Below are 14,091 nucleotides of genomic sequence, written 5' to 3'. Positions count from 1 at the left end.
TGTAAATTAAGCAATTAATTACGCGAGACATTAGAGACATGAACCGGGCCTGCCTTGCATTCTCACATCTCTTTCTCTTCTCTGCTTTACTGATTCCCTCCCTATGCCTTTTGCCTCTTTCTTTTCATTTTCTAGTTTATCTTATTTTTACTCTTATATTCATGTCTTGTTTTTATAATTTGCACACACTCGCACTCGCACTCGCACTCGCACTCACACTCACACTCGCACTCGCACTCGCACTCGCACTCGCACTATGTGTGTGTTATGTTTTATAAAAATAATGTAGACTTACTTGGTGCATACAATTTTATTATTCATACTTGTTGTTATATAAAGTGTGCTCATGCTAGCTATATTGATATACCTACCTACATGCATACAATTTTACTAGAGGATTAAACAACATAGTTAAACTATATATTTACCACTAACAAGTCATCATCAAATAGACTCGTTTATACTAACATCTTACGACCCTCCAAATTCAAACCATTTAAATTTATACGCAATATTAAATATTAATTGGAGTTAATAGTTCCTTCTTCTTTTTTCTTGTTTTTTTATTTTCTGATTCATTTTGATAAATTCGTGTTGAATGGCCATGTTTAGTATAATAGATCATGCAATAATCACAAATGGCTATTTCAATTGAATAGTATTTATAATAATTTAGATAGATATACAGTCTCAACTTTTTCTTATTGTAATGACAAAAATATAGTATTTTTATTTAACATTGCCACTTAATTATAATTATTGGCAAGAAAAGGCAAATGCAACATTTTTGTATCATGTAATAAAAAAAGAAAAAGAAAAGAGAAATGAATTATTGAATTTAGATTTGTGATTTGAAATAATATGTATGTATAAATGAAAACGGAGATTTGCTAATTAATAATTAATAATCCAGTTAAGTTGTTTATTACTAATTAGAGTATAAAAGTTGGTTAATGAATGAGTCGAATTAATTAAATACTACTCCAGTATGATAATTTATTAGTGTGATTTGGCTGGCTGGTTGACCCTTGCCTTGCCTTGCCTGCCTACATACGTACGCTTATTTAATTAATACTAGTATTATATTTATTCATTTATTTATTAACCCATGCGTTTGTGGGCCCACACTAGAAACAATAAAAAATCGATTTAATTATGTATACAGTGTTACAGTAGAATTGTATTAGTATAATATTAAAGAATATTACATTGAATTAAATAGTTAGGCGTCCGTACTCTTATTACAGACACACACACACACACGGGCGCAGTCAGAATTACTACTACTAATTGTTGCATCATCGTTGGTGCGTACGTATGTATTAGTTTTTATTATTAATTAATTAATTAAAGATACATATAAAATACACGTGTTTATTCATTATTATGCATTTGGTGATGCCTTGAAATTGAATGCCAACCATTTTTTCCAAATAAATAGCAAATTGGCTGTCTGTCATGTCTCTATAAAAGGCCCGTCTTCTTATTCTAAAATTATTATTGTGGAGTTTATTTGTTTTGTACATGAGTCATCGTATAATGGTTTGAAAAATATATATAATAATCATAATGAATTGATATTGAAATAAAAATTTACATATAAGGTTTTTTTTATATATATATTACATTTAAAATACAAAATAAATATATATATTCATTAAAAAATAAATAATAGAGTGGTGGATTTGAATAAAAAGCTGATATGTAAAGTAGCAAATCCAACAATGATGGGCCCACTTTCTCATAATTGTTAACTAGTGAGCCCATTAAATTCTAATTAGTTTCTTAAAGAACATGTTTGCTTTACTATTTTTTTAGGAAAAATAAATCTTAGATTAATCAAATAAAAAAACAAATCTTAGATGATGATTATTATTATTATTATTATTTTACCTGGCAAATAATGAAAGAATATTTGAAAGAAACAAATAATAATAAAATTAAATTAAATTAATTAAATAATGAAAAGGGATGTCGATGACAAAGTATATTTGATATTTGTCGTTCTGGTGTTGGATAAATATAGTTGTTTATATTTTGGGACAAAAAATATTCTGGGTTGTAGTCTATGAGGGGTCCCAACTCCAACCTTGTGAAATTTTCTTCTGTTTTTCATTATTTGTTCCCGTTACACCCTACAAATCCGTATATATATTATTTATATTTTGAAATTAAAAACTTGGTATATGTTTGTATGCATAGTGACATTTAATTGAATTCAATGAAATGAGAAATAATAATTGATAAAAGAGGGGTGGGAAGGCGTGCGCTATATGAATTATAATGGGTCCACCAAAGAATAATAATAAGATAAAAAATTAACCAGACTGTGTGTATACCCATTTATATGATATTAATAATATATAATCTATATATATTAAATTATAGAGCAAACAAATAATAATGATGCATGCTTGTCTCTTATTTGTCATTATTATTGTTACTCTTTTATATCAACCTACATACTCTTTCTCTCTCTTGTTTAATTCTTGTAATCACTCACATTTAAAGAATAGAAAAAAGAAAAGGAAGGTAGAAGATTATTTTAGAGGGTGGTAGAAAATGCATCACATGTCAAATTAAATTTCTGAGTTTTGAGCAGTAGTACTAATAGTTAGTTAGAGAGAGAGAGATAAATGGTGATTGACTGACTGTTACTCTCAAAAGCCAATAATAATAATAATAATAAGCAAAGAGATGGAACCAACTATGCTCTTTCCTTACCTACTTTTTCCCTTTTTTGTTTTTCTTTTTTTACTTGGAACTATTACATTGAGTTGATGAGTGAGTAATGTGGATAGATAAAAAGAACGAAGAACTCTTGATGGTTAGGGATAATTGATTTCGAGTAGGAATAAGCATTTGGGATTCCAAATTCAGACAAACAAAAAAAAAATCCAGGCGAATGGATGAATGGCAATGGAATACACGACAAAAGCAACTGGTTTCTGGTTATATTTCTTGAGAGAGGGAGAGAGACTACACCTACACTCACAAATACATTTGTCAAATCACTCTGCATACATAAAGAAGAAAATAAATAAATAAATTTCAAGCAGAAGAAAAGAACACTAAAAAGTTACTAGTATATGAATAATATCCACACCAAAATGAAATGATTGACTTCAGATTTAATTAATAGCCCTAAAATCTACATCCTTTGGCAACAAACATCACTGTCTCTCTCTCTCTCTCTCTCCCTATTCAAGAAGCAAAAAAAAGAACAAAGAAAAGGCAACACAGTAAGTAGTAGTAGCAATCAGTTTTGAGAAACATTGAATGTACAAAGGAGGGGTGGGTGGTAGGACGGGGCAGGGTAGGGTATGATCCTATCCATATGTATGTATGTATTGTATGATTTTCATCTCTGATCTGCTGCTGCTCCTCCTACTCCTACTCCTCCACCTCCTCCTCCTCTTGCTGCTGCTGCTGCTGCTGCTGCTATTCCTAGCTATATAAATAATCAATAATATATATATAGAGAGAGAGATAAGAGACAGAGAAAAGGTGTCAGTCAGACAATAACAGCACCTTGTAGTCAAGACGACACCATCACTATATATATATAAATATTCCCCTCGGCCACCAATTCAATCTACTCACAATTATAACAGAATACAGAAAATTATATCAAGGCTCAGCAACAAGTAGCTTGTCTGGATATTATTCCACTCTGTCCATCTGTCTGTCACCTTCGACGTTGTGGGTGGTTGTGTTGGCGGCTTTTGCTTGCATTCTCTATTCTATGAGCATACATCGGCAGGCATAAGATCTCCTTGATCTCATTCAACAATATCTCTTCAGTGATATTGTCCCGTATACTTCTCATAACCTGTTTAGTAAGTTATTAGCGTCATTACACACACGAGTAGTGGTTGATACACAGTCCAGTCCTGCCACTGTTTTGAGCGAATAAAAATGTTGCTTATAGTTATAGGGTCATGAGAAGAGAAGGTACCTTCTTGTAGGTATTAAATTCGTTAGGGGTTCCTTTATCTATCCTCACCCTCATACACACCCATACGTCGTCCTCAGAATTCCAGGAACACTCGATTATCTTACCTGAATATGAAGAGGGATCACTCCCATCTGCAGCTCACAAAACAAACATTTGAGGGAACAATTAGCAGAGCATGAAGATCACAGTAAACCTATCCAACCGAATCCCTTCATAAAACAGGGGAAAACATCATGAAGCAAAAGCTGAACCACAAAATGGAGGGAATACAAGTGTATTTGCAAAGGGGAGACAAAACTGAACACACAACAGTGGCTTGGATGATTACTTCCACACTAGCAATTTTGTTATCTTCAAATTTAGGACTACTAAAAATGGAAAAGAAAAAAGAAACTAGAATTAAATTCTACTGAATTGAATTGATTCTGACAATGCCTATTTTTAGTAAGAAAAAGTCACTGGGCGGCATATTTCCATCTGATTTTAGTTAAACATTTGGGTAAATGCTAACAAATAAACAAGTAGCAAATCCCTCAAAGTAAATCTCTTACGCTTCTCACAGATCCCTCAAAACTATAGTTGCCTTTGTGTATTTAGAGAAGTCTAGCCATAAGTAATGGTTTTTTAATCAACTGAAAAGCCGGTATTATTTATGCTCAACAAAACTACACAACTATAAGAGCATCATAAACAGGCAATGAATGACTGACTAACCAGGGAAGACAACCCTATTCCCTTCCATCAATTTCTTCTTCCCCCGCTCGAAGAGATATAGTAATTCACGGTTGTCAACTACCTGCTAGCATAAAACCGATAATATATACATAAAACACATGATGACAGGGATCAATACATAGGACAAACAAAATATTTGCAGCTTATTAAGTGTGCCCACAAACAGTATAGGAAAAAAAAAAAAAAAAAGCAGCAACCTCGAAGAGAAAATCCACTGAATTCATTTCTGGGTATTTCCATTTCAGAAGTCCTTCATGAGTTCGAGGAACATATGGATCATCCCAACCCTAAATACAAAGATCACAATTCCTTAGTCACAGATTTAATAAACATATTATTCTCCCGCATGTTTTAAGACACAAAGCAGTTTAGAAACTTCAGAATTGCTCAAGTGACATATATCAAGCAACAGAGAACCAGGACTGAAGACACAAAGACATCAATTATTAACCTGTTAATTATTCACCCATCACATTCTCTACATTTTTACATCCAACAGAAAAGAGTGCATACTGTTAGATTAACCTCAGGCCCAAATGACTCAGATCCATTCATGAAATCACTTCTCGAACTAGTTATTTAGTTAAATTGAAATACTACCTGACTCAACCCTCACCTCTTACAGACATGAGAGAAATGTAGCTTGCCACTGTAGTAATAAGACAGACAAAATGACAATTAAAGGGGCAAATTCCATCAATTTTTAGAAATTTTCCAAGCACCTGAAAGATAAGACCATCTGCTGCATGTGACAATTTTGGAATGAAATCCTGCAAAAGTTTTGTAACAGTAGAAAGCAGCCAAAAGTCCTTCCTCCTCACCTGACAATTTCAGTTGGCATATAACACTAGTGAATATATAGATAAATAACCAGGAAAACAGGAACAGAATGATGGAGAGGAAGATTGAGGACAGATAATAACATAATGAACAGGTATGAAGTAGGAAAATTGCAAACCCTGAAAGGCTCCAAATCATATCTATAATAAGGATTTTGGCTCTGGTATATATGCTGCCTTTCAGTATTCCTAGGCTCTATCACCTCCCTGTCAATCATTTTCCATCGTTCATGAAATTGCCGCTGCATGCAAACAGATCATTTATGAGGAGAAGCATACTGATCACAAACAATAAATCCCACTGGATGAAAGAAACAAAATCACATGAGTTAACACAAATACCTCCACAATATACAGTATGCCAACTTTCAACCTCATATCCAAAACATTAAGAAATAGTGAAGGACACTAACTTAAAAACCATCGATCAAGGAGGAACTCAAGTGATCTTTCCATATATTACCTCTACAAGGGAAACTTGATTAGTGGCAATCATATCATAGATGAGGTATCTCCTTTCTTGCTTATGTGAATCAGGCATGGTATCAATCACCATCTCCCCATCAAGTAAAGTATAATGGTGATACAATCTGTCAGTCATTCCCTTCTGAGAAACACAAATAGCACATGTATATATAAGTCATTCAAAAGAATAACTAAATATATATAATACTACTGAAATGTTTCCAAGCTGGAAAAACAGCGCATACTTCATTTGAATGCCTGCAAGGAAACCTCATCTGAACCCTACGAAAGGTAAAATGTCGATCTATCAAGTAGCAACCATCCATAGTTATTAGCATCATATATCTTGTTCCATCCGCTTTCCATGTTGCATAATAGTATCGCTGCCTTAACAACTGTAAGTTGTCCCTGGAAATTTTATAATCACAATTCAATAAAAAGTAGCGTTAACTAATCTCATGTACGATACAGATAATAACCCTGAATATACCAAAATATAATTAAGGCAGCTAAAAATTTTAAATCAATCTCTAGAATTTAACAGAAAATAAATTCATCTTTACAAGTGTAATTCATTTTGAAGATAATTACATAACCCAGATAATCTTGTTAAATAATGAGAGCTACGGTGATATCTGTGCAGTAATTATGTACTACTACTATAATAGGTAACAGTTTAAGCTATTCATGACGTTCTTATTTCACACTTCAGATATTTTGTGCTGTTTTCCTAAAAGATAGGTAATAAATATACTCTTGAGATTAGGGCCCCAGAGGATATGAAGAACACGCTGAATCTAGAATCAAACAATTATACACAAATAACCAAGTCAAACTAGCTTTAACAAATTGCTAAGTAATTGAGTGAGACCTGTTAAGAGAAACTGGATGCGAACCAGGAAATTGCTGGGGTCCTCTAACCTGTAGATTGATAAAATAGGCACAGGATTCAAAAAAATAAAGGAAAAGAAGAAATAAAGAATCAACAGAAGAGAATGAAAAGTGCGAATGAACTGCAAATTTTAAACATCCATATAAATAATCAGACCATAATATAATATAAAAATAAAAAATAAAAATCTTCAAACAGTCAGACTACTTCAAGAAAATCAAATCAACCTACCCCTGTTGGTAGGTTTAGAAGTTGGTAACAAAGCTGCCGCATTGTTGCTTCTTGATCACTAGGGATTTTATCTCCCAAGATATCATCATTTGACATGACTAACTGTGGTTCATGCTTCTCCTGGAAGGCGAATGTTAACATGTTAATGGGGTGAATCAAGAAAGGAAGTTCACAAACATGAACATGAATCAGCCAACACATATGAATCACTTAGCAATTCAGAATGAATATTTGACTTCAAGACTCAATGTATAAATGTGCTGCAAAGACTAGTGTGCAGATAAAGAATGTTTTGTTTTGGAAAAGGAGGCAAGCATACATCTGGAGGAGCTACAGAATCCCCATCATCATCATCGTCATCTGGCATTGCATCACCATTGAGATCAAGATCAGAGGATCTTTTCCACTCTGGAGTCGGTGGACAAACTATCATTTCTGGCTTTGTCTCATGATAAAAAGTGTACAAGGCATCAATGTAATCTGGCTTATATATCCCAGGTGGGCGTGCATCAGAAAATATTTTAATTGCCTGCAAGGAAAGCAGCAATCAGAACAAACATTCTCATTCTCAATTTCAAACTGGTGGTAATTCTGATGCAATAGCAACCACCTGACCTGAGTGACAGATATAGGCAGTGTTCGCATGAGATAGTGGATAATCATATATCCTGTACGATTATGCCCATGCGTGCAGTGAACTAATATATATTTCTTTTGTTGCTTTTGGCGAGACAGAAATTGTGCAACCTGGTAAATATAGATATCATTTCATATTGTGTAGATCTTATGTATCTCCTGGAAAATAACATAAAATAAACCACACACACACTTGCAATTTAAACTGAAAATACATAGTCAAAGAATCCTATGTTCAAAAAACTGGATGTAAGAAAGGATTGGGGGTAAATTTGAGGTATAGAATTATAAAATAAATAAATAAAACGTGATGATCATACGAATAAATTATAGGATTCAATACTGTTGCTTAGGTCAGGTATAGAACAGCAATTCTTCTAAGGTGAAGCTTCTTTAAAACCTCCAAGAAGATCCCACACCAATTGCCAACTGAAAAGCATATTTTTCCAGGATTCTACAATCACCATAGTGAGATAGTTCATTTTTTCCTTTGATGCTATTTATATCTTTGTTGCACTAAATTACCCAACAAATTTAAAATATGTAATTTATCTTTTTCAATAAAAAAAAAAATAAAAAACTTGCTGAGCAAAATACATTAGCATGTGGAGTTTCTCTCAATTTGTTAGGAATTTGGATGTTTAAGCTTGCTTATAAATAGAATAAAAACCAATGTCATTACACATATCAAGCATCAAGCTGATACATAAATTTAAAGTGATACCTATACAGCAGCAGTTTTTACTTTTTTCATTTGGCCACAAGAAAAGGCATTTTCTATTTCAAGTATGTACTCAGTACTGTAGTAAGGTAATTTGAAAAGCCCTTTCAATAACAACATATTTGAAAAGTCCTAAAACTACTTTCTTCAAAAAGGATGTAGAAACCAATCTTAGAAACATTCGCAGATTCCATCAAGAAGGTCTACAGATGCATATACCTCATAGTAAAACTTGTTTACAGCCTCATTTTCAGGAACTGAATCACGCCCCTTGCAAGCAATCTGAATTACAATGCACATTATCAGGAACTGAAGGAAATCAAATCCGAATATAATTGAAAACAATTTGAAAAAAGAAAATATTATCTGAAGCAAATATTAGAAATAACACACCTTCACGTGCTTAATGCCTTCTTTCTTCAATTCAAACTGATTGTAGTATCTACTAGAATTGGTAAGATCAATCACCAAACCAAGCTGAAAGTATTTGGTAGAAAATTCAAATCACGCAATAGGTATTAGAAAAGTCACCTAAAATTACAAAAAGAAGCAACTATTGTACCGTCACTTCTCTAAAACTGCAAAAAGGAGAATCATGAACAGTCCGCAGCAAAGTAATGTTTAGCCTCCACACAAATCGCATGTTACAATTAGAATTCTATTTGACCAATACAGATAGTTCTGTTTTGCGTATACGAGACAATAAGAATAACCATTCTTTAGTTAAAAGCGAGAAATATTTGAAGCAATTATTATAAGCGCAATCACAATTACGATAACTGCTCTCAAATTTCCCTCTTGACACAACCTCCTAAAATCTCCTTCCACCCCCAACCCCTACTATTGAGTTGAGATAACAACTGAAAAGCCTAAATGATTTACAGATATATAAATCATCAGTTTGTAGATGTTCGCAAACCAAGCAAACAAGTCGCACATGCAAATTGCCACCAGTCACTACCATGGCACTTAAACATCATAGCTTGAAATTAGACAAACATGAATATTCATATGTAGCAATGCATTGACTTACCTTTCTGTCTAGAACTCTCTGTAGATGGATCACCTGCCTAAATGAGTATCTCCGACCAGGAGGGACACAGTCATTGAATGCTTCACCTAAAGGAACTTTTGAAGGGATCAAGCCATTGATTTCTTGTCCATGGGAGGGGCAGTCTAACCAACCTAGCACGTGAGGGTCATAAAGGACAATAATTATAACTGATAAATAGCACTCATTGAGTGGCAACCAAACAAAAATGATACACATACATACATCTGTATATATAGAACCCCAAAAACACTAGACCCTCAAGACATATAATGATCGCCGAAAACCAAATATCATGTCACAAGGTGGAAGTACAAACTCCTACAAAATCCATTGGAAAAGGTTATAAAGCTAGGAACTCAGTTATAATATATAACAAGAGCCTCAAACATGCTGATTGAATCAACAATCATAACCTACTTTGGACAGATAATCATATCAAAAACTCAAGTACAACAATCACTGGACCAGGTTAAAAAGTTAAAAAATACTAATAATAAAAAACTCCTAATACTTCATACAAAACTGAGAAAATTAAAAAATAAATAAATAATTAAACTGTAATATCCAGAATGTCTACGGTTACCCATCCCAAGGCAGACCCAAATGCTTCTCCACAAAAAAAAGAAGAAAACTATGTGTTAATGATTAGATAATCTAACCATCCCTATCGACAATTAGACAAACATAAGTGACCAAAAATTTACCTGGAGGTAGTTTACTATTAGGCCGATGTCTTTTTACTTGATACACATCATCACGCTGTCCGGACTGATATCCATAAGATGGTTTATCATCAGGCCGTTGTTTTCGAATCCGTTGAATCCTTTCCTCCCGCTCCTAATGCCAATGAACAAACTAAACACCATTAGGAAGCCAGCAAAACTCATTGTAAACATTATTTAATAATCTATGAAGCCTTTGAAGTGCATCACTTGCATGTGTGGCTTAGATGCTTAAAGGTATTCCTTATTCGCTATATTTATGCTGCATTAATGTCATTATCAAGAGAAAAGCAAATGTTGCCTGAAGTGGACAGACCTCATGTTATTGCGTCTAAGTATGGAAAGTATTTACACTTGGCTGAAGATAAGAGATAAACAGAACCATGGTATAAGGAGGACAGTGACTTGTGCATTGAAGGGGAAAGAGGACTTGTGCATTGAAGAGGAAAAAGGAAAGAAGCAAACAGCACCCCACCCCCCCTCCCTCCCCCCAAAAGTGTAGAGTGGCTGAAGATCTCCCTCCGAAACATGCATGTTATATAGAAGACAAACACCAAAAAAAGCAATTACAATATTGTAATCAGTTTAAATAAAAGAATCAAATAAAGCAAACACATTGTAGGCATCAAAAGCCATCTGAAGTTATATATGACAGCATGTTTCTTTTTCAGCATGTCAAGCAGGCACTTGTATCACTAGTTTACGAAAATTTACTGCATATATCCAAAAGTATATCCAAAATATCTTGAAATTGTGTACTTGCAATCTGCTTAAGTAAATGTTATCAAGTAAATCAAATACATAAGTGCTGGAGCTTCCCCCAAATAATAGGATTGAAAGAATTAGATATATACATGCATATATAGAGAGGAATATTATTCTATTTTAATTGATATATGAACTTTGTAATCTTAATTCGATCCATCCAACAAGCAACTGCTGTCCAACATTATAAGGAGACAAATACAAATTGATAGACTCAACAAGACGAAAGATACCCGGCGTGAAATCTGAACAGCAGACTCCCCATGTTCAGCATGGTCATTATATTCAATATGTTCTTCGGGCACCCGACCTTCTGAATGAACAGGAAATACATCGTCCTCTTCAGGTTCAGGGGAAGCATTCAAGTCCATGCTGGCAATCATTCAAGTCCAATAAGAAGCATTTCCCAGTGCACCTCGGCGGTGCTGCCAAAGAAATTATTATAAAATTTATTCCTAAAATAATGTATTCTAAAGGAACCAACAGGTCATGTATAAGCTACAACAACATATAATGATATTCGTCCAGAAACTGAATAAATTAAAATAGTCATTTAGAACTGACAACTAAATACTTAGAGAAAACATAAGGGTAATAGAAACCCTGACGTATCAAAAGAAGAATACAATTAAACCATTAATTAAAATAGCTCCAATTCTTCCAACATAAACACCATTAAATAAGTAAACAATCTAAACTTGTTTGGTTTCTTGTTTTCTCTAAATTTGTAACAATAAAAACTAAAATAGTCATCCAAAGACTTCCCTCCCATTCGGTTCACTTAGCACCCAAATTACAGGGACAATAAAGATGAAAAAAGAAAAAATTGGCAGAAGGCTTCCTACACTATATCAAAAAAAATGAAGTCAACACATCCATCCCTCAAATAAGATGTAGAAATAAATATAAAGATTCCAAACAAATGAACGAGCTCCAACCTCAAGCACGCACGCCACGAATCAAAACGACTCGAGGTATCAGTAAACCCCCAAGTGCGAATGAAAGAAATTAAGTAAAACGCGTGCCTTGAATTGTGGACGCGACTAAAACCCTAGGATCGAGCAGAAACGAAAATCGGGCTCCAACTTCAACAAAAACCCTAGAGAGAGAGAGAGAGCGCGGGCGGGGCGACAAGTATCCCGTGGTTCCGAAGGAAGCAAGATTGCTAGGGTGGCGGTGCAATTCAATCAACGACGAGGGGAAGAGATGAGAAAAAGGGCGTCGTGCTTAGTTAAAAAAATAAAATAAAAAATAGTGTATATATACATACATACATGAAGTCGTTGAGATATATATATATATATATATAAATAGGGAGTACATAGAGGTATATGTAATGTATGTACTACTCCATGTTTTAATCACGGCATCTGATGGGGTGATTCGGTAATTACAGTGTTACAAATTACAAGGTTGCCTTGCCGCTCACAGGCCCCACGTGGACGGGAAGTTTTAACTTCGTAAAAGATCGCTGTTTGTGTTTGGTTATAAGATAGGAAAATGTGCTTGGGTCGGGAATAATGAATTTTTAAATTTAATACGTAAATAATAGTGATATAAATAACTAGTACTAGTATTTTAATATATTTTTAAATATAATATAATGTAATAAATAAATAAATATTTAATTTAATACTATTTTTTAATAAATTTTTTATTGAGAAATCTTAAGATTTCAAACAAATTAGTATAAATATGTCTATTGTATTTTATTTTAATTTTAAATCAAAATTATTACTGTATTATTATTATTTAAATAAAAAAAGTAAAATTAATATATAGAATGAATAATTATTATGTCTAAACTTTTATTAAAATATATAATTAATATGATAAATAATATATATTTACTAAAGTGATATGCTTTAAGTATAAATTGAATTACAATAAATACAATATATTTTATTTATAAAATATAAACAATAATACCATTCTAATGTATTACTATTTACTAATACGGAGGCACGCAATTCTTCGCATAGAAAATAAGAAATTAATACTATATTTAGTTTTTTAACTAAATTTAATTTTTGAATTTCACCTGAGATTTTTGTAACAAATTTTGATATTTGTTAACAAAATTCAATATATTATAATCAAAATAAAATATGATATCATATCAAAATCATATTTTCAATCGCTTATTTGCAGTCATAATCAATTTTCGGCAATTTTTTCTTCTTTATTGTCTTGTCGCTACAATTTTTCAGTCGTGTCTGTAGTTTAGTTTTCCTCTATTATTTGTCTATGTACATATTTATTTGTCAATGCAAATATTAACCTTGACTTTTCCACCATTTTCCATTTAATTTCTTGAAAAATATATTTTTTTCATTGTTTATGAATTTAACATTGTTCATGAACTTTTCTATTTTTATGAATTTCAATTTATCTATGACACCAAATTTTAAAAAATATATTTTTTTTGTTCCATGAATTTTAACTTTTTCATGAATTTCTTATTTTTTTTTTCCATGAAATTCAACTTTTTTCATAAAAATATGTTTTTTTTTTCTTTTTTCCATGTTACTTGCTTTTTTTTTTCATGGAAACGGTAACATAGATCTTCCTTCCACCCCATATTCATTTTATTTCATAATTATTATTTATATTAACTTACACATTTTGGTGGCCTTTAGAGAGTTGGTCGCTATTAAAATACTTATACGTCTTAACTATTTGAAACGTTCAAACGATTAATTTTAGACCGTAACAAAAATATTCATATAAGTTATCAATATATATATATATATATAATTAAATGTGTATACATCCATAGACATGAGATTGAATGGTAGGTTACTAGAATAGTTAAGCTTAAAATTATTGGCAAAATTTACATATGGTTTTACAAATTGCTCCAAATTTAGTACTTTTAAAATTGTGTGTCAATTTCGCTTGTAATTTCATAAATTTGTGTCCTTATTTAATTATGTTTGTTTCTATTTCTAAATTTTTAAAATTACAAATATATTCATTCTAAAAACAGTAAAAAAAATATTTATTTGTTATATTTACTATTTTTTGAGATTAAATATAAAAATAATAAATATATTTATAATTTTAAAAGTTT

At 32.3% G+C, this 14,091-nt stretch overlaps 1 protein-coding gene across 6 annotated transcripts; it reads right to left on the bottom strand.

Annotated features, from left to right (window-relative positions):
* Positions 1 to 3,066: 3,066 nt before the first annotated feature.
* LOC127239890 (uncharacterized) lies at positions 3,067 to 12,273 on the bottom strand. 6 transcript variants are annotated; one of them, XM_051258252.1, is made up of 19 exons: positions 12,044 to 12,273; positions 11,252 to 11,443; positions 10,236 to 10,368; positions 9,511 to 9,662; positions 8,871 to 8,954; positions 8,697 to 8,759; positions 7,736 to 7,867; positions 7,440 to 7,649; positions 7,121 to 7,240; positions 6,869 to 6,918; positions 6,243 to 6,405; positions 5,996 to 6,139; positions 5,652 to 5,774; positions 5,416 to 5,514; positions 4,891 to 4,980; positions 4,673 to 4,754; positions 3,959 to 4,089; positions 3,604 to 3,832; positions 3,067 to 3,451 (listed from the first exon to the last, which is right to left on the bottom strand). In XM_051258252.1, exons 2-18 carry the CDS (start codon positions 11,399 to 11,401, stop codon positions 3,689 to 3,691), a joined length of 2,070 nt encoding a protein of 689 aa, XP_051114209.1. In that variant the 5' UTR covers positions 11,402 to 11,443; positions 12,044 to 12,273; the 3' UTR covers positions 3,067 to 3,451; positions 3,604 to 3,688. The 6 variants fall into 6 exon arrangements, with proteins under 6 accessions (XP_051114209.1, XP_051114207.1, XP_051114210.1 ...); XM_051258250.1 differs by having other exon boundaries at positions 11,957 to 12,272; XM_051258253.1 differs by having other exon boundaries at positions 11,252 to 11,390; positions 11,957 to 12,272.
* Between the last annotated feature and the right edge of the window lie 1,818 nt (positions 12,274 to 14,091).

This window comes from Andrographis paniculata, unplaced genomic scaffold (genome assembly GCF_009805555.1).
Source record: "Andrographis paniculata isolate CXL003 unplaced genomic scaffold, ASM980555v1 Contig78END, whole genome shotgun sequence".
In the NCBI taxonomy this organism is placed as follows: Eukaryota; Viridiplantae; Streptophyta; class Magnoliopsida; order Lamiales; family Acanthaceae; genus Andrographis; species Andrographis paniculata.
Note: the sequence above shows the minus strand (reverse complement) of the source record. Positions and strands in the feature narration are given on the sequence as shown.